Source organism: Zootoca vivipara, chromosome 6 (genome assembly GCF_965207765.1).
Source record: "Zootoca vivipara chromosome 6, rZooViv2.hap1.1, whole genome shotgun sequence".
NCBI lineage: Eukaryota > Metazoa > Chordata > Lepidosauria > Squamata > Lacertidae > Zootoca > Zootoca vivipara.
In genome coordinates this window covers 56659952-56681291 of record NC_142589.1, presented here as the reverse complement: position 1 = coordinate 56681291, position 21340 = coordinate 56659952, and the positions used below count along the sequence as shown (strand labels likewise).

General features: G+C 43.7%; 1 protein-coding gene across 1 annotated transcript in view; it reads left to right on the top strand.

Annotated features, from left to right (window-relative positions):
• The window catches only part of CSMD2 (CUB and Sushi multiple domains 2), a 354334-nt gene that overhangs the window by 278887 nt on the left and 54107 nt on the right, over positions 1 to 21340 (top strand). The window contains exons 38-47 of the mRNA XM_088671318.1: positions 1819 to 1935; positions 4810 to 5019; positions 6190 to 6378; positions 8637 to 8814; positions 9258 to 9403; positions 10016 to 10096; positions 11564 to 11677; positions 12504 to 12692; positions 13715 to 13861; positions 17611 to 17799. Of these exons, the coding sequence (XP_088527444.1) occupies positions 1819 to 1935; positions 4810 to 5019; positions 6190 to 6378; positions 8637 to 8814; positions 9258 to 9403; positions 10016 to 10096; positions 11564 to 11677; positions 12504 to 12692; positions 13715 to 13861; positions 17611 to 17799 (1560 nt within the window). The remainder of the gene's footprint in view (positions 1 to 1818; positions 1936 to 4809; positions 5020 to 6189; positions 6379 to 8636; positions 8815 to 9257; positions 9404 to 10015; positions 10097 to 11563; positions 11678 to 12503; positions 12693 to 13714; positions 13862 to 17610; positions 17800 to 21340) is intronic.

Sequence of the window (21340 nt, the reverse complement as noted above, 5' to 3'; positions counted from 1 at the left end):
AGGGACACCCTTGTAGCCGCCTCACTATTTATTATTTGTTTTTATTTCATTTAGAGGGAGCTTGGTGATGTCCTGGCTGCTTAGGGAATCCCTTGGAGGAAACTGAACTGATAAGCTGTTCTGTTTGTTGATTCTGTTATAGTGTTGGGGGACCTTTGGCCCTTTGGTCCAATTAGGCTCAGCAGGCCTCCCTGTTTTGGCCAAGCCACACACACTGCTCTGTGCCTGACATCATATATCACAGGTCTGGGGTGAAATATCATTTGCAGGCACCACCAATCCCTGATGGACACCTGCAAAGCCTTTTCCACAGCACTTCGCAGGCTGAATGCAGAATTTCCTCCCAATGTAAATAGCAGCTTCAGAGGAATGGTTTTCTCAGGACCACTGGGGAGAATAAAGGGTTATAAGCTCTTTTTCCCATTCAACCTTCCCTTTCAGCACACCTTGCACTGGGGTGCAGAAGGAGCAGAGTTTTAACCCAAAAGCCTTATAAGTAGGTTCCCATTTGCAAAACCACAATGTAAGAAGGTCCGATGGTCTGCAAAGAATATTGCAAACTAGAATATTGGTCTGCAATGCAATTGATTTAGGCAATTCGGCTTTATAGCAACTGAAATCGGAAGCCCATTTTCCCACGAGGGTTTGTCTTTCATTGCTCCTTTTGAAAATCAGGATGCTTAATTTGGTGCATAAATATGCATTTGAATCTCAATCTGTTAGCTGCAGGTCCCGAATGAGAAATTGCCTTTGACAGCTACACACACAAAGGCTCACACCATTTCATAGTAGAGAAACTAGATTGGAGATTTTTCAAATATTTTTATGGCACACTTAGGAAGGCAGAAGTGATCAAGCTTTGGTGAAATGTTCATGAGTCCCTACAAGCTCGACTGGCTGTTTTTCTTCTTCTTCTTTAATCCAGATGTTATCCTTTTTTAATAATTGAGGAGGAGTTCCATTTAAGTAGACATCAAGAGGGTGGGGAGTTAGAGACTAGCAAAGTCAGCAGAAAAGAAATGCATATAATGAGCCATTAAATGGAGGGAAATCTGTGTTGTCAGTGTCAGCATAGATTAAAAGCACAGGCCTCCATGTTCTATTTTAGACTGTGCAAAGGGGGGACCCAAGAGGATTTGCGGAGAATTTCATAGGTGAATGAATATAGAGGAATTAGGAACAGAGAGAGCCCTGGATTTAGGTTTGGAAGATGAAAACTGGACTCTGTGGTTCAGGCGAGAAGGGTAATGGTGGTGGAGCTAAATCTCCCAAAATTACCCACCTCCCAAAAATGAGTAGTGAAATTGGGAGGGTAGGGGCATTATGCCATATATTCTCTCAGAGGGCTGGATTTTACAGTAGTCTGAAGTAAGGTGAGGAAGAAAATAATTTGAAATGGAGATGTTGGGGATTGATCCTGAGACACTCTTCACACAAAGCATGTGTTCCATTGCTGAGCTGTGATCCCTTTGCCTGTGTCCTCAGGATAAATGGCAAGCAATATTGCAACAGGTTTATTTTTAACTGGCAGCCTTGTTTCTGGTGTTGCTGGGGATTCCAAGAAACTAAATAGTGTAGTTTTGGACTTGGTGGTTAAAATCAGTGCTGTTTTAAAAGGTTCAGTCTGCCATCTTGATTCCAAATGGCATCCAATTGTACCCAAAAATATACAAAAACCTGCTCCTTGATCTCAGGAACCATCATGCAAAATTATGTTACAATGTCTTAAGATGTGTCCAAAGGTTTTGCAGACAGATAAACAGCTTTCCAAAATGCAGAGATTTGTTCCTGGCCACCTTCTTCTTGATTATCTAACAGCTCAGTGTGGTGGGACCATGGAAGAGATGGAAGGTGTAATTCTGAGTCCCGGCTTCCCAGGAAACTATCCTAGCAACAGCGACTGTACGTGGAGGATATCCCTTCCGGTGGGGTTTGGTAAGAGAGTGTCATATGCTGTTCCCATCTCATCAAAAGCCTAATGAATAAACCTATTTGCACTTACTGTTAGGCCATGACTGATGGGTTTTGTGGGGGGGGGTTGCGGGGGGGGTGTTGCCCCAGAACTTTCCCTATGAAAATCTGCTCTTTAGCACTCAATCAGAGCAAATGTCTATGGGTTTTCATGGGGAAAGATCTGGAGCATAAACAAGGTGCCCTGACATGGAGCTTCAAACACAGGCCATGTCTGGAAAAATCAGAAGAAAGTAAGTGGAGGTAAGCTATAGTCTGAAGTTGTACTGCTTAAGACAGCAAGTTGGAGGTGCCATTTTCAAATGCTCATCCCTTTATATAAAAACCTTGTGCAAGCAGGGTGGTGTTGGTATAGTTGTAAACCACTGTGCAATTAAAAAGTGAATAAATTAAATAATAGAAGAAAATCATAATGGTATTGAGAAATCATTCTAACCATTCTAACCCAGCCTGCCCTCTCTGAATCTACTATTTCTTATGCAGGGAAGCATTCAGAAATGGAATTCTCCACCTGCAGTTTGACATGGTGCAGTCCATTATATCACCTCAGGAGTCCTCTACTTTCTTTATTCTGCATTATGTAGAACAGGCATCCCCAAACTTCAGCCCTCCAGATGTTTTGGACTACAATTCCCATCATCCCTGACCACTGGTCCTCTTAGCTAGGCACCATGGGAGCTGTAGGCCAAAACATCTGGAGGGCTACAGTTTGGGGATGCCTGTTCTGCATAATGCAGAATAAAGAAAGTAGAGGACTTGATGGCTTAAACCCAACCTTTGCCAGGCTGGTTTCCCCCAGATGTTTTGGACTACAGCTCCCATCAGCCTCAGCCAGCACTGTGCTTGCTGATAGGCACTGTAGTCAAAAACATCTGGGAAACCAGGTTAACCCCAGCCCCCTACTCATTCTTAGAAACTGTCCTTCCTTCCTTGAGGGTTTCTTTTAAAAATGTAGTGGCTGTTATGTGCTATAATTTACATGTCATGATCTCTGAAGCTAGAGAAAATCAAATCCTCTCTAAGGGCAGGACATGCCTTTGTCCCATATAAATCAACTTTTTACAAACAAACAAAAAAAATCAGTTAGCCAAACTTGGCTAAACTTAACCATTTTTAATGAATGCTGTATGTTTGTTTATATGTCTGTTTACTTATTTATTTTATTCTTAGGATTTTGTGCCTGTCATTTGCCGTAAGGTCCCAGGGCAGGTTGTAAGGAAACCATGGTACAATTTAAAATCAAATAAAACCAATAGTTAATGCAACATCAAAACTACAATTAAAAGAAAGAGAATGAAGGTAGTGTCCTAAGCGTATATCTCAGCTGTCAAAAGGCCAGGGTAAAGAGGTGCACACGTGTAATAGGAGTGGGTAGGTGACAAATTGTGGTAAAAATAAGAACATTTTTAGTTGGATGCAAAAGTTTCTTATAATTAGCTATCTACAATATGAGCACCAAAGGGGATTGTGCATCCCTGGACCCAACCCCAAATGCTGAGGAAGTTCCAGTAATCTATAATCAGAGGATGCAACAGATAGGAAGCAGGAAAAGAATATGGAAGTTCAAAGTACGGAGCTAGTGCAGTGTTGGCCAAACTTGGGTCTCCAGCTGTTTTGGGACTACAATTCCCATCATCCCTGCCCACTGGTCCTGTTAGCTAGGGATGATGGGAGTTGTAGTCCAAAAACAGCTGGAGACCCAAGTTTGGCCAACACTGGTCTAGTGGCTTCCATCAATGACAGACTGCCCAGACTTGAGGGAGAGCAATCATCAGAGAGGCAGCCTCTCCAGAAACATCTGGTTCCCAGGATCCAGGATGATTATGTTCTCTGACAGTGCTTCCCCTTTCACTCTTCTAACCATAAACCTTTTGGACTTGTGCCTATATTGTGCTTCCGTTACGCTCATCACATTTGCAGATGACACCAAACTAAGTGGGGTAGCTAATGCCGCAGAAAACAGAATCGGCATTCAAAATTACTTTAACAGATTGGAGAACTGGGCACAAGCTAACAAAATGAATTTCAATAGGGACAAATGTAAGGTTCTGCAGTTAGGCAGGAGGAACCAGCTGCACTAGTACATGTGAAAAGGATCTAGGGGTCTTGGTGGACCACAAGCTTAACATGAGTCCACAGTGTTATGCAGCAGAAAAAAAGCTAATGCTATTCTAGGCTGCATCAATAGAAGCATGGTATCTGGTTCAAGGGAAGTAATAGTACCACTCTATTCTGCCTTCGTCAGACCACACCTGGAATACTGTGTCCAGTTCTGGGCACCACAATTTAAGAAAGGCTATTGATAAGTTGGAATGTGTGCAGAGGAGGGCAACCAATAAGATCAAGGGTCTGGAAATCAAACCTTATGAGAAGCTGGGTATGTTTTGGGGATTACAGCCAAATTCTATACAGTTTTGTCGAGCCCAGGGATAGTTGTCATTTCAAAAAAAGTATTGAAATACATTAAAAATGTGTATTGGGGGCACTTGAAAATAAGTATTTAAATGTGAATTTTATGCATCTTTAAAAATAACCATTGCAAAATAATAATAATAATAATAATAATAATAATAATAATAATAATAAGTTATTTATATCCCACCCATCTGGCTGGGTTTCCCCAGCCACTCTGGGTGGCTTACAACAGAATATTAAAATACAATAGTCTATTAAACATTAAAAGCTTCCCTAAACATGGTCTTGATGTGGAAATGGTCCCTTAAAGTTGGGCACATGTGAACATGAGAGTGGCCTGCAGTCCTAGTTGAGCCATAGTCCACTTTCTGGCTGGGCCCCTGGGATATATCTCCTTTTCCCCTCTTTCCCCTTCTCATACAGGTGCCCACCTCCAATTTTTGAACTTTTCCACCGAGCCTAACCATGACTTTGTTGAAATCCGTAATGGGCCGGATGACACCAGCAACATCATCAGCCGGTTTAGTGGGACTGACCTCCCAGGCTCCCTCCTTTCCACATCCCATGAAACCACCATGTATTTCCACAGCGACCACTCACAGAACAAGCCCGGCTTTAAGGTAGAATACCAAGGTAAGGAGGAGGGAGCCAATGAAGCCATGGATGATGCAGCCAGATTGCCCTTGAGGCTCGTGGAAAGAGTGCTGAATGTGAGAGCTACTTCTCTAATTTTGAAGTCATATCTCGGGGCTTTAATCCAAGCAACTATAAAAGGGTTACACAGTAGCCTTGCTTAATCCTAATAGCCAGGGCCTGTTCACCCTGCCGACACAGACAAGTTAATTCACAATGTGTTTTCCTGGAGGGCTTCTGCACTCTGCCTGGGGTTTCAACCTGACCTGAATTTCTTAGATGCTTGGAGACCTCATAATTATTGCATCAGAGGAATACTCTGTCCCAGTAGTCTTTTGTCCAGGCTTTTCCCTGCCGCTCTTTTTCTGGTTCTAATTAGAAGCACAGAAAGCTTTCATGTCTGTCTATAAGTTATTAGAATTATTGTTGCTCCTTTCTGAAGAGCCACTACCCCAAACAGAAGCATCCATGCACACCCCCAAAAGATTGCAAACTAAATTTTTGACACTGGGAGAGAAAACAGGGGAGTAGAGAGGAAGGGGGAAAGAGAATTAGGGGAAGATATGTGTGAACTTATGCAGTTATATGTCCTAAAGCACGGATTTGATTGGGAGTGAGACCAGGGGATTTATACCAAAGAGAAAAGATGGGTCTTGAAAAGGGACTTAGGTTGCAGTCCAAACCTAAGATCTTACAGGATGAGTGGAGTTTGTAATAAGTGGATCTTCCACTGAACCAGCTATTCAACCAGGGCTATGCCAACCGATGTCCCCCATCCAAGCTCAGCCAGAGATATGCTGGTGTAAATCCTCCATCCCAGCTCAGTTGAGGCAAGTCTCCAATAAAGGCCATTCCAGGGGAGTGCCAGGGGTGGGATGGGACAGTGGGGTGAGGAGGGCATTCAGAGGTTACATGCTACCATGGATGCCTAACTGTCTTCAGACACACTCAACAGTTCACTGCATTATTAGCAAGGTTTCTTCTAGTGATCTTAGTGAATTACAGAGCCATTGTAAGGGGAAGGTTGTCCTTCAGCATCCTGGACACCAGAGGCCCTGCGAAATAGACTGTGTGTCCCAGAGTTGCTTGTGCCCCAGATGCCTGTTATGAAGCCATGCTAATAAATGCTTAACTTAAAATATGGCGCATCTTGTCTCATTTGATTTCCAGCGTATGAACTACAGGAATGTCCTGACCCCGAGCCCTTTGCCAATGGTATTGTGAGAGGAGCCGGTTACAGTGTGGGCCAGTCCATCTCCTTTGAGTGTCTCCCCGGCTATCACCTCATTGGCCACCCAGTATTAACCTGTCAACATGGAACCAATAGGAACTGGGACCACCCATTGCCCAGGTGTGAAGGTATGGCTTTATTGAGTCACTTCCCGAAAAGGAAACACACTAAGTAGAATAATAGAAGCATAACCACCCCACCCACCACTCCCCCTCTTCCCCCCTTTATTATTTCTTCCTCCTCCTCCTCCTCCTCCTCCTCCTCCTCCTCCTCCTCCTCTTCTTCTTCTTCTTCTTCTTCTTCCTCCTCCTCCTCCTCCTCCTCCTCCTCCTCCTCCTCCTCCTCCTCCTCCTCCTCCTCCTAATTGTTTAAAGCAATTCATAAACCAAGAACTCATAAATTAACCACTAATATTGAATCATATGTTATATATATTTTTCCACATTTCTTGTGCTGTTTTTGTGATATCCATATGACATGAGAAAACTTGGTATACTTATTTGTACCAACATTATTCTTGTTTATAAAAACCCAATTAAAAAAAACAACCACAAAATTCCTTGAGTGGGCACAAAGGAAAAAGATATGTCTCTCCCCCTTCCAAGCACAATTGCCAGCAATGTTTTATCTCATTATTTGACTACAAGGAGAGCCCTGCTGGATCAGGCCAGAGGATCATCTAGCCCAACATCCAGTCCTCACACTGGCTAACTTAGATGCCTATGGAAAGCCCAGAAGCAGGAACAAAATATAGCCGTCCTGACTATGAGACTTCTGATGTTCAAAGTGTGGAGAAACTGGTTGGTTTAAACTCTGGTTTGTAGAAACAAGCTAGGTCATACCATGGTTTATGATCCCATCTCCTGTTACAAACCAGAGTTTCACCCCATTTGAACAAAACCAGAAATGCTGGTTATCTTAAAACAGGAAGTGGGTTCTTCCAATCTTCTTCTTGTGACCACAGTGCGGAGGTGAGAGGAACAGAGAAAACACAAGTGTAAGGCTTGCTTCTGCTCATACATGTAACCCTAAACTATGGTTTAGCATCAAAATTTGGCCCTACCATTAGGCAGAGTCAGGTGGCAGATGCTGGGAGGGGGGCAGTAGTTGGTAAAGTATTAGAGGGTGAAATTTTGTGTTCCCTTGATCCCCTAAGCTAGCTTACTGCTTTCAGGTGTGGTAGAAATTGGCTTTCTAGTCACCGATGTAGAAGCAGGATTCAATAGCCATCCCAATTGGCTTCTCAACATGACATGGAGTGGGCACCATCTTGATCTTGCCCTTGGGTAGCAAAATGCCTTGAGCTGACGTCGTTTCACATTACATCTGAAACAAGCCATTATTTTTTTTGCTGAGATACAACTGCTGGACCCTTCCCCTCTCCCCTATAAAGGCAGCCTTTCCTTCCTGATCTCTCTCCCTCCTTCTCCTTTTGGACACCCCCACCTCCATTAGGATGATTAGAGTGGAGTTTTATTGTTCTAAGTGAGCTTTTGCCTTTTCACATTCAATCAGCCATCAAAGTCTGAGCAGAACTAGGAGCCAAGCAGCAGTATAAATAAGGTGGAAGGAACAGGGCTTTGATCACCTTCTTGCTTTGTGCCTTTGACATCCATCTTGCTGTGATGGAGTAAGTTTAATGACTAACTCCTTGCTGCTCCACTTGCTGAGAGATGGTTTTCCAGCAGTCAAACCCCATGGATTTGTCAGCACACGCTTCTCAACCACCCAGCGTGGGTAGCTGCCATGATTCCAAAATGCTGCTGACTTTTTTGGTTTTATGAGCAACACATCCTTCAGCCAATCTTTTGATTAAGGAGCTTCAAGGAACTGCACAGGGACTTTGTTCCCCTCTGTCACTGGGATGACCATACCTTTCCTGTAAAGTTTTAGTGTCGTACCTGGGACGGTAAACTATCCCTAAAAATAGGTATATTCCGTTACATCCCTTTAACAAGGTTTAATGTTCTCCCTTCTGATTCATTAGAAGACAGATATAATAAAGCCCAATAACAATAGTGACAGCACTGAATTGGAATCTATCTTGCATGCCCTCTTTTACTGTAGTTTCTCTTAAGCGGCTAGGAAAGGTCTAATATATCCCATTATACAATCCCTTCCTAGCTGCTCTTTTGATCACTTTGCTTCAGTAAGTCAGCCACAGAGCAAGAGGCAAAGTTTTTGAATATGGCCATTCTTATTAGATGTGATCCCAACTAATGAATTGCAAGTTCATGGAAAGAAAAGGTAGGTGATACCATGGCAAAATCAGGCCGCTCCTGATTTGGAAGGTTCTTGATCTATAGAATTGCAGAGTTGGATGGGCCCCTGCAATGCAGGAATTAGCTAGACTTCTTTTTCCTCTTTCCTGTCAATCAACATGCAGTACCTTGTGGAGGAAACATCACTGCACACAATGGCACCATCTACTCTCCAGGCTTCCCCAACCAGTATCCCAGTTCCCAGGACTGCACGTGGCTTCTTACGGTGTCGGCTGGATATGGCATCTACCTCAACTTCACCTTGCTGCAAACTGAACCATATAATGACTTCATCACCGTCTGGTAAGAAGCACATGCAGACTGTGAAAGCCCAACAATGGTAGCTCAACTTGAGTAGAAGTCACATGAGTGTGGAAGAGTCAAAACCATGGTTGATGTGTTTCATCAACACTAGGATTTCTGCTTGTGCAGTGGAAACTTGCACCCTGCACAAACTCCATGCCCTCCCCAAATCTGCTCCAGAGGTATGGGAGGAGGAAAGGGGCAGGAAGCCTTCATTATTGTGACCCAGCACAATTACAAATGCCACATCCTCTTACCTGTAGATGATAGCACTTAGAAGGCCCTAATCCTGCTGATTACCAATCAGATCTGCAGTAAATAAGGAATCTGGAGCTGGTGGGTGGGAGGCACAGGGAGCCAGACTCTGCTGCACTTCTCACTTTGACCCAAATCAGCTGCCGTGCACTTCTTTTTTTCCATTCATCTTTCTTCTTTCTCTTTAGGGATGGGCCTCAGCAGACAGCCCCACAACTGGGTGTTTTTACTGGAAGCTCTGCTAAGAAAGCCACCCAAAGCTCTTCCAACCAGGTCCTCCTAAAATTCTACAGCGACGTGGCCAACGGAGGAGTCTTTGCGATTCACTATTACGGTCTGTACAGCTCACTGACATGCTGACATCTGCTATGATATATATGTCTTTTTAAACCACCGAATGCAACATTTGTCGGGTGCCACCTCATTTACATATTTATTTAAGCGTTGATAAGCTGCATTCCTCATTGAAAAGTACCCACCACCAGAGCATACGAAAGCCCACCCTTTGCTAAGCTTTATCAGCATGCCCAGTTGTCAGGGATGATTGGAATTATAATGCACCAAACATCTGAGGCGCACAGGTTTCACATGCCTGGCGTGGCTGGTTTCTATAGTGCTACAAACCTACTTGACTAAAGATAATGGGAGGAAAAAAGCACAATAAACCCTGCCTCCCTCAGATCACTTTACTTCTTTTAAAAAGTCCTTGCACAGCAGCAGCAGCAACAACAAAAGATGAATCAGGTTGCATTTGGAGGTGGGGATGGGTAGGATCTGTCTCAGGTAGGTTAGATGGAGCTAGATCTTCAGACCTGTGGTTTCTGGTTTCCTGGGATAGATTTAAATGCTCACATTTCTTGCATTGAAACACAAAAGGCACATGCAAATCCATATAGTTAGCAATCTGGAATTGTGACATATCTTGTTCATTCCCCTCTCTTCTCAGCCTATCAGCTTTCTAGATGCCAACCTCCAACCATGGTCCCCAATGCTGAGATCATCACAGAGAATGAGGATTACAACATAGGTATTGACTGCACGACTTGCATCCCTGGCACTTGCTCTGTGGTGTTTTCTGCGTTTTCCTTAACAGAATACAGTTCCCAGGATACTTTGGGGGAATACATGGCTGTTAATGTGTTAATGTATGGGGTGAATGTGGAATTTGTCATTAATTAACTCAGGCTGAGTTGCCTAGTTGCTGTCCTTGGTCCTGCAGACCAAGTTGGCAGGTTTTTCAGCATGTCAAGTTGTGCTGAGAGTTGTTAGGCGACCCCCATAATAGTGTTTTGCATGCAAGGTAAAAGTGCTTTACACGTTTGGACCATTCTAGCAAGCCAGGACTCACCCACCTCATTCAGCTGTTGATTTAGAACCAGACCTTGGGGGGGGGTGGATCTCAATCGTTGCAGCAGTGGCGGGATTTGGAAGATAAATGGGGGTGGGGTCGAAGCAAGGTGAGGGGAAACCTCACCAGACGGAGACACAGAAAGCAATGAGGCTTGCAAATATACCTCCGAGAGTAACTCACACTGAACTCTTTTTTAGCATCGCACTTTAAAGCTGATGTTTGGACCATGTGTGAAAACATCTGAAATGGCAAGGATGAAAAGGGCCAAGTGCATTCTTAGGGGATGGTTCGGGGAGCCTGAGCCCCAGATCTCTTGCTCCTTCCCTTCCCACAACATCTGGAGGCCACAGTATTGGCTGCAGTGAAGGCTGGTCCATTAGGGAAGTTTGGGCATGGCCCCACCAACCTCATTCTGTCCTTAGCAAGCCCTTATCTGCCTTATTACAGCAGCTGCTTAAAAAAAAAGTAGGGGGTCTTTTTCAGACATTATTGTGGATTGGGGGGGGGGTTGAAATTCAGCTCTGTTTAGCAAACCTTTTCAATTCTCACTCTCTGAAACAAGATGCTATTCAAAACCCAATCACCCTTTAAAATTCACATTTCTCTGCATTTTGCAATGCAATTCTCCAGACAAGTACACACAAAAATCCATGCACTAGGATAAAGTATGCATGAAAATGCATTTACTGGTGGAAATAACATGCCAAAATGCATTATGTTAGGGAACATTGCTTGGTAAAAATCTCTATATTAGGCAAAAATGCATGCCAGTATGTGGAGAAAATTGCACTAAAATGCTGGTGAATTTTCATGAAGACTGTTGTGGAAATGTAGAGAACTGAACTGAAAACTGTAAAAACTAAGTGAAACCAGTATTTACAGATTTGTCCTTCACTAAGTCATTCTGTCTAGTTCAGGCACCCCCAAACTCGGCCCTCCAGATGTTTTGGGACTACAACTCCTATCATCCCTAGCCTACAGGACCAGTGGTCAGGGATGATGGGAATTGTAGTCCCCAAACATCTGGAGGGCCGAGTTTGGGGGTGCCTGGTCCAGTTTGACCACAATTTGATTTTCACCATTGGGGGAATTGCCTCTTCTGCTGTTGAGATGCATTTTCAACTCCCTTGTCTCCTTCCCCAGGTGATATCATTAGGTATCGGTGTCTTCCTGGCTTCAGCTTGGTTGGAAATGAGATCCTGACTTGCAGGCTTGGTACTCACCTCCAGTTTGAAGGGCCTCCCCCAACTTGTGAAGGTAAGTCACTTTGAGGTTACTGTGGCTCTTGGAAGCGCCCTAGGAACTACCAGACAGCAAATGGGGTTCGGTAGAATTTTTTTGTTAGTTTTAAAATCTTTTCTGATTGTACTAAAGGCAAAACAAACAACAGCTATACTAAACATATCAAAAGATACAGCAGTTATACAGACGCTCGACAGAAGAGATTGATGATACCTTAATTACAGTGTTCCTAAAATTTGCAGCCTGATATTCTCTTGTGGAAATTAAGGAATAAAAAGAAATATGGTATAATTTTATGCATGACCCTTCCAAAGTAGGAAGGGCCCATGATGTAGTGATGGGAGAGACATTTGATTGCACTAGGGATGAACCTAACTGATTAGCATTTTCCGAAGCAATATGGAAACCAAAATACAGCCGTCCTTCAAAATGTGGATTTCTCTGAATTTTGCAGTGCAGCTATTTAGCATAGTAATGTGTACAAAGCTGTATATAGTTGGATAAAGTGTGCATAAAGTTGAATATGTACTTTATATACATTTGTGAAAACTAAATACAAAACAAGAATACTTGGGAAAATTGCATTCCAAAATGTATGTTAGGCAAAATTGCATACAAAAGGAGAAATCCACACTAAAGTGCTGATGAATTTTCATGAGCAATCCCCCCCCCACAAATATTTCATTGTTTTCACAACTTGCTTTGCATGCAGAATTCCCTTGTACCAGTCTAGGTGGACCAAGGATTTACCCCTTGCAGGTATATTTACTGTCCTGCTGCTGTTTCTCTGTATCACTGGCACAAAGTGACATTCTGTGTTTGCTTTCTTTGCACCAATCAGTTCATTGTCCAATGAATGAGGTCCGCACAGACTCCATGGGAGTGATCCTGAGTCCGACCTTCACAGGCAGCTACCCTCACTTTCAGACTTGCTCTTGGGTGGTCAAGGTGGAGCCAGAATACAACATCAGCTTCACTGTCGAGTACTTCTTGAGTGAGAAGCAGTATGATGAGTTTGGCATCTTTGATGGTGAGTCACCAGGATGATCGGGAGATTTTGAGCTGTTCTGGTCATTGAAAGAAAAATAGCTTACAAAGTAGAAGGTATACAGCCTTATAAAATCTAAGAATTGTGTTGAGAGAATTGCTGGCAGAGGTGTGTGTTGTCTCTGTGTACTTTCTGATTTACTCTTCTAGTTCAGTGAGATCATTTTGCAATACAGCCTTCTTATTTGCAAGTACTCAGTTGTAAGCACATAAAGCACCCTTAGACAGGAGTCCCTGGCGTGCTATGGTCCATGGGGTCACAAAGAGTCGGACACCACTAAACAACTAAACAACAAAGCACCCTTATCACCATTGGACAGCCCTCCTGAAACATTCAGTCAATAGTGTTCTTGGTCACATTTCCCCTCTCTTTGTGACATTCCCCAGGCATAAGGTATATAATGTTTTCCTGTGCCTATGAGCCTACTGTACTTTATGTTATGCACAGCATAAACACATCTGTGAAAGTGTGCTGTTTACCTAATAATAATAATAATAATCTCCAATTCTGTCACATTCCAGTCCCTTTTCCTCACCAATTTGCTGGGCTTAATCCACTCTACAAATGTCATCTAAATTTGTAGGTTCCCTAAATAACGTTTGTAGTTCTGCAAAACTTGAGGATCCCCTCAAGGACACTGATACCTCCCCCTTGCTCTTCAGTGGCCATGTTTGGGCTTCAAATTTGTTGGCCCTCACCAAATGAGTCTGCTATTAGAAGGATAGATTAAACTAATTCATGGAGGAAGATGGGTCTATCAATCAGTATTAGCTTATGGTAGCTAAGTGAAGCACCCACTTTTGGAGGCTTCCTACTCCTGAATACCAAGTCCTAGAGAGAAACAAGAGGAGACAGCTGTTTCATTAGGTACAGTTTCTGAGCTTCAAGAGGCACTGGCTGACCAAGGTTGAAACAAAATGCAGCTAAACTATATGCACCCATGGCTTGATGCAGAAGGGCTTATTATATATTATTATGTTTTGTTTGTCTGATCTTTCTTCAAGGTCCTTCAGGCCACAGTCCATTATTGCTGTCCCTAAGTGGGAATTACTCTGCTCCCCTAACAGTAACCAGTTCTGGCAACAGAGTCTATCTCCACTGGTCCTCCGACCACGCCTATAGCAGAAAGGGCTTCAGAATCCGCTATTCAGGTTAGTAAATAGCAGGGATAGAAATGGCATGTGTATTGATGCATAAAGTAGTGATAATGAGCTGAGAAATTTATGCTCAGTTTTGTTTGGGCTTTTTTGCAGTCTGAAGTTATTAATAGAACTCTAGTATCCTGTTCTTGTGCACGAAAATAGCTCAACCCATTTTCTTTAGCTAAATGATTCCCCATGTAACTGAGACTGCAAATCCTAATCACGCTGTCTTGAATAAACCTCGAGGCTGGATCACTACAATGTGCTCTGTGCGGGGCTGCCCTCGGGCCTGGTTTGGATGCTCCAGCTGGTGCAAAATGCAGTGGCCAGATTGCTGGGGGCGGGCAGCACCTGGCCAACAACATGTTAAAGCATGGGTAGACAAACTAGGGCCTGGGGGCCGGATCTGGCCCAATAGCCTTCTAAATCCAGCCCGTGGATGGTCCAGGAATGTGTGCTTTTCTTTAAAATGCATCCCTGGGTTATTTGGGGGGCATAGGAATTTGTTCATTTTTTTCAAAATATAGTCCAGCCCCCCACAAGGTCTGAGGGGCAGTGGACCGGCCCCCTGCTGAAAAAGTTTGTTGACCCCTATGTTAATGCATCTGCACTGACTGCCCATCTACCACCAAGCCCATCTTCAAAGCCAGGCATCCCCAAACTCGGCCCTCCAGATGTTTTGGGACTACAACTCCTATCATCCCTGACCACTGGTCCTGTGTAGCTAGGGATGATGGGAGTTGTAGTCCCAAAACACCTGGAGGGCCGAGTTTGGGGGTGCCTGTATAAAGCCCTTTTATTAATTTACAAATCCCTTAGGTCCAGGGTACTTTTGGGGCCACCTGAACCCTTATATCCCAGCTCAATCACCTGGATCAAGCCTGATGTAATGTGTTCATGGGATGGGAGCTATTAGTTTGTTTTTATTATGTATTTTGTGTTCTCATTTAGAAATTTTATGTTATGAAACACTCTGTGATCTTCAGATGAAGGTCAGCATACTAATTTAGTATTAAAAAACTGTGAGAATTATAGCTCATTGAGGGGAATAGGTGGTTTCTTAACCATTCCCAGTACCCTGAACAAACTGCAGCTCTCAAAATTGTTTGGGGGAAAGTCATGGCTTTTTAAAGTGGCTACAGAGTGCTTTAAATATGTGGTGTGAGTATGGTCCCACTCTCGTTGTCTACAGGTTATTTATTATAAGCCTGTTGTATATTTTAAGATCCTACATTTTCTTGTTCTCAAACTTGGGGCCACTTTCTGCCTCTTATCCCCCCCTTCCTCTGCTTTGAGCCTTTGAGGTGCACAGAAATACTCTGTTTGGGACTCTAAATGGCAGCCAGGAGATGAAAAGTAACACACAGCAATCTCCGGAGGAACAAAGCTTCTGTGTTCATTCAGCAACGCAACCAAAACATAATTTCTGCCAATTAAATATTAATTCATTCATTTATGGAATAACAGTATTAACTTATTTATGACACATTTATACGTGTCCCTGTCCCGAGTTTGATTGCTTTTCATTAAGTAATTAAAATATGCTTCATTCCAAGACTGGGTTGTTTAATTTTAAAGGGACTCTTTTCCAAACACCCGGTAATTGCTTTTATACAGGCGGAGTAATTAAACTTCATATGAAACCAAGACCAGTGTAAAAAACACCCACATTGAAAATGTTAATGGTGAAAAAAACTAGCTGCTGTTTCTCTTTTGGGAAATCCAATTCCTTTCCTTTCCTTTCCTTTTTAATTGGCAATTTATCATGGCATTTCACCCCTCCCCCACAACACAACACAAAAGCAAATTCAAGCAGAAATATATCGGATGCCATCTCAGGCCTGTTTATGTTATATAATATGCTCTGCTCTAATATTGTCTTTCTAGACTGGGGCTGGGAAAATTTATTTCCGTCTGATGGCCACATTCCCTTTGGGGAGCCACATACCATAGGTGGGCAAGGTCAAAGGTAAAAATGGGCACAGCAACAGATGCACATTGTACAGTAGGCTAGATTCCATGCACATACACCCTCTCCAGTAGAAGCTGGTGCATGGAGGAAAAAGGGGCTCAGCTCTACCAACCTCAGGATGCCCTTAACCTGAGTCCCTTCCCTGCCATATTAATCACAACCAGTCAGGAGGTGGCTAACACTATTGTGCCTCTCTGTCTCCCATCCATCCATCCACGCAAGCAAGCAAGAGGCATTATCGGAATTCAAGAGCAGATTCCTACCAGGCAGAAGCACTCAAGAAAGGGTGTGGAGGCAGTGAGGGGTCTGGCCTAAGAGGAGGATGTGTTGGGGAAAGGCGTGTGGCCTAGGAAAAGATGGAGAGGCTGGAGGGTCACATTTGGCCCCTGGGCTTGAGGTTTGCCACCCCTGTTCTAGACCTTTGGCCCAGGTACTAGTTGTTGAAGCTAATAACTAGCAAACCAGTACATTTCTCATTTCCTTCTCCTTTTGCTTCCTCTCATTGTGGTGTTTGTTGGAACCAACAACGAAGCCCAAGCTACATGTTACAGGGAGATGTGCTGGGAGAAGTGAAAATCAGAAATCAACTAACTACAATGCGGAAAGATGTATCCCATATTCCACCTCTCTTCATACTCCACACCTTTTCCCTTCCTTACATTGCACCAGTCCAGATTAATCTGGTGGTCTTAACATGCACTTTTGACTTCTTTGCTCCAAAATGTTCAGCATACAGCAAAAGGGCAGGGAATCTTTTTCGGCCCTCATTCTTCATGGAACAGAGGGATGGGAAACGCCAGTAGGAGGTGGGGCCGGGGAGAGAGAGAGAGAGAGAGAGAGAGAGAGAGAGAGAGAGAGAGAGAGAGAGAGAGAGAGAAGATCAAGGAATGTGACATACCTTTGTGCAATGAGCTACATTTCAGCTATGCAAAAATCAAAGGTTTCTCCAGACCCACACCAATCTTTCCATCCTCCATCAAGGCATGATGCAAGAGGCATGATCAGAGTTCAAGGACACATTCTGTCCAGGAAAAAGAACTCACTGAGGGTTAATTCGAGTGGTCTAGAGAGCTGCATTTAGCCCCCAGACCTGAGGATCTCCTCTACTGGTACATTTCCTAACATTTATAACAAATGTTCGGCCGCAGTTGTAATTTGTGCTGCCACACTTCCTAACATCATTGTTGATACAGATGCCAGATATCTGCATTATTATTTTTTACTGGTTTTATGGTTGGTACAGTGACTTTAATTGCCTGAATTTAATGGTCTGAGCAGTTGCTAATTTTACTTTTATTACCTCTTGTAAACAAGCTGGGCGTTCCTTTTGGACTGGAGGGTAGGGCAGAAATAAATACATATCCGGATGCGTTGGGCACAGTTCAGTGACAAGCAATGAAGATACTAAAGGGCTTTGAAAACTAGACTAAAGAAATTGTTCTGGACAATACAGTTATGTATGTTCCAAGGGTTTGGGGTTGTGTGACCACATGAGCTATGTCATTCCCTGCCCCCAAGGCATCCAGTGACCACACCCTCTGCCATCAGCATGTTTGGCAACCATCAAAAGGAGATCTCTGTGTCTACCAATGTACAGAGACCTTTCACATACCTGCTGAACACATAGGAGGCAGGGCCAGTCTGTGGTATTTTTTCAGTGCCTGCAGGTGGGATCATCTGAACCCAGCTTCTGTGTAGCAATATTGATGTATATGTGAGCAAGAGCAATTCATGTTTTTCTCACACTCTTGTGTGTGTGTGTTTTCTTCCCTTCCCCCTTGTCTAGCCCCTTATTGCAGCCTCCCTCCACCTCCTCACCACGGTTCCATCCTCAGTCACACTGGTTTGCAGCCAGGAAGCACCATCCAGTTCGGTTGTGATGCTGGTTACCGCCTTGTTGGTCACAGCTTTGCGATGTGTTCAAGGCACCCACAGGGTTACTTCCACTGGAATGAAGCCATTCCTCTATGCCAAGGTAGGCAGGGGAGAAGCTGTGAAATGAACATATTGTTTAGGCTTATGATTTACCCTGCTCTTCATATATTTTTGGAGTGGGGAAAAATGGGCTGTTATATTGCATACATTAGAGGTCTGAAGCATGGGAGTTATCTTTTCGAAGGTGTCCAAAGGTTCATGACCACATCTCTCTTTCTCGGAATTGCAATACAAGCAAAATGATGGTTTTCACTTTTTGTCTTCCCATTTTTTCCCCTTCTTGTTGCAATATTGTTATCAATATTCTGCTCTTATACTCCAAGTGGCCACCTACCCAGGGGATCCTTCAGATACACAGCTGCTTAGCTTCAGCACTGATCCAGCCTCAGATGATATGAGACCATTCTCTTTTGCCTGCCTTCCCATTTTCTCTGCCACAATTGCTGTGTTTGTGTGTAACACTAAGCCATGATTTGTTTAAGATGTGGTTTGTTTAGTAATGGGTTAATAATGAGTTGTCCTAAAGATGACTAAACAAAACATGGTTTCTTCTCTAAAGCTTGGCTTGTTCTTGTTCCATGGTTTTATAGTTTAATAACCATTTGGGGTGGGGTCGCCAAACAAGCCATGTTTAGGAAATGTCCTGGGTTCACATGTAACACTAAGCTATAGTGAAAACAAACCCCAGTTCATAAGCCTCCAACAAACTATGGCTTCAGCCTGTGGTTTGTTGACAGTAAACAAACCATAGTTAAGCTACTGGATAGGGTCCAGAAGATCAAACAAACCTTGGTTTAATAAACCATGGTTTGGCCGACTAAACTTAAGGCCAGATGTAAAACAACAACCACCACCACCAGGAGACAGGAGAGTGATATTTCTCAAGGCTGTCCCAAGTTCTCACCAGTCCCTCAAGTTACAATCCTAATCTAAAGCAAACTTGGGGTGTTTTCCTCACATGAAACATTTTGAGGGAAGCCCAAAAAAAGAGCAATCAGCCTAATTGAATTTTCCAGGAGGAAGGAAAACCCAACCACCTCTCAGTCATCCGCAGCTTCCCCTGGCCCCCTAAATGGGAGTCAAAGTGAATTTGAAAGTTCCTCCTTGAGCAAAATCTCCAGGAAGGTTCAAGCGAATTCAAAAAGAGTTTCTGCTGGATCAGCAAAATCCATTGTCACACAAGAACGACTGGATTATCAGATCTTTAATCAAGTATTTCTGACTAAACATCCACCAGTAGTCTAAGTAGGGCATCGCTGCAAGAATCTTACTTACAGTACCTCCTTCTCACTGAAAAAGGAGAGAGCCCAGTCTAACAGAAGTGGGATGAAAGCAGCTAGTTTTGAGTGGAGCAGCAGAATTGGGCAGTGCGGCCTACTCAGCACTAGGCTGGGGTTACCATGGTAACTGCAACTCTTTCAAATCCCACTGGGAGCAACATGTTTTAAAAAAACCCACCGGTGTGAGCACATCTCCACCTGTGAAAGCAGGAATTAATTATCAGTGTCTTCTGAAATGAAGAGCCAGCTGATTTTTAGCTGCTGGAACCCAGGGCAGCCAAGTGATAATGTGCAGCAATTATCATCCCACCATCCCCATAGCGCTGACTGCCCTGAAAGGGCATATTCCATTGAATAATGCCAGCTCCTGAGACGTTATAAAAAGAATTATGTAAAAAAAAATCAAGTGGCAACGTGTGCCGCTTTTGAGGAATGAAGAAAGTTCCGACTGAGCTTCCTACAGCTATAGTGCATACAGCAGCACATGAAATCTCAGAGAGAAAATTATTATTATTATTCTCAGAGTAGGTCAAGCTGTTGCCAATGGTCACTTTTGCTGCTTACTGAAAACTCTTTCCAGGTTTCTCTTGACTTGTGATTTACCTTGGCAGTTTTGCTATGAAGTGTGTATTTCACTGTCACAGCACAGTAAAGTCACAAGGCATTGCATTTGGTTGTGGCTAAATGATCTAAGCCACAGAGCCTAGGGCATGCCGATCAGAAGGTCGGCGGTTCAAATCCCCGCGATAGGGTGAGCTCCCGTTGTTCGGTCCCTGCTCCTGCCAACCTAGAAGTTCGAAAGCATGTCAAAGTGCAAGTAGATAAATAGGTACCGCTCCGGCAGAAAGGTAAACGGTGTTTCCGTGCACTGCTCTGGTTTGCCAGAAGCGGCTTAGTCATGCTGGCCACATGACCTAGAAGCTGTCTGTGGACAAATGCTGACTCCCTCAGCCTATAGAGTGAGATGAGCACTCAACCCCAGAGTCGTTCGCAAGTGGACCTAAGGGTCAGGTATACCTTTACCTTATATGATCTACATGCAAGGAAGTGCTTGGGATTTGATGTGAGTGAATGTGCTGTCTTGGTGGAAGGAAGGAAGGAAGGAAGGAAGGAAGGAAGGAAGGAAGGAAGGAAGGAAGGAAGGAAGGAAGGAAGGAAGGAAGTTCAGTCACCAGCCAACTTGCTTTCTGGGATAGCCATGGAGGAAAAAGAGTCCCTTTCCCCAGAACCAGCATGAAAACACAGGTGGACTATTATCCCTCCTGTTGAAACATGGAAAACATAGAACCCATTGCCTCCTGGGTCAACAACCTTCTCTGGGGTTTTTTGAGTTTGCTAGTGGCTTATTGGCTCTTCCAAATCTTTGTCCCGATTCCTGCTTCATTTTCTTAGCACATCACAGTTACAAATACCACTATGCCAGCAGGTTTCTCCCAGTTGAAGACTGTAGGATCTCTTTCAGAGGAAAATACCGACTCAAAAAGCCATATATTTTTGTCCGCTTTTACCTCACTCCTGGAGAGCAGTGCTCTCTGCTGGGTATCGTGGAGGAGCAGATGGGAAATTTATTACCATCCTGAAAAACCAGGTTTCTCTGCTGCATGTAAACAAAGACTCATCATACCACGTTCTGCCAAATTTAGCAAACTGGGATGTCTTTTTGATGCCAACGGGGTGCCTCCACCTTCTCTGACAAACCAGTAGCAGAGTCCATTTCTGCCTGACCATCTGTGGTAGAAGTGAAGTGGATGGAAGTCCAAGGGCTGCCTTTAGTGGCTTAATGAACTTTTTGGTGAGCTGCAGCTGGTCTGGACAGGCCTGCGCTCAGACTAACTAGGTTGTATATTGACATAGGATTAGTGGAGATCATCCAACTGGAAGCTATGCAGGGCAATAGAAGCAAGCATGCCAGATGTTAAAAGATGGTTAATTAAAGTGTGGAATATCACAGTTATGGAGCAAATAACTCAAGAGGGGCCAAAATGTCTGCACTCAAGTAAAATTGCGATCATTCATTCTGACTTTTGGCAGGGTGGGAGAGCGGGGAATGGTCAGATTTCAGAACAATGTTGCTGTTTTTTTAAAAAAAAAAATTAGGGTTGCTGTAACAACTTGAGGAAAGCCTTTATTATTACAAGCTAATGGGATTCTCCCTCTCTCTCTCTCTCTCTATATATATATATATATAGTATATACACCGTATATTCCGGCATACAAGGCGACTGGGCGTATAAGATGACCCCCCCCCCCAATTTTCTATTTAAAATATAGAGTTAGGCGAGCGGGCAGCTTGGTTAACAG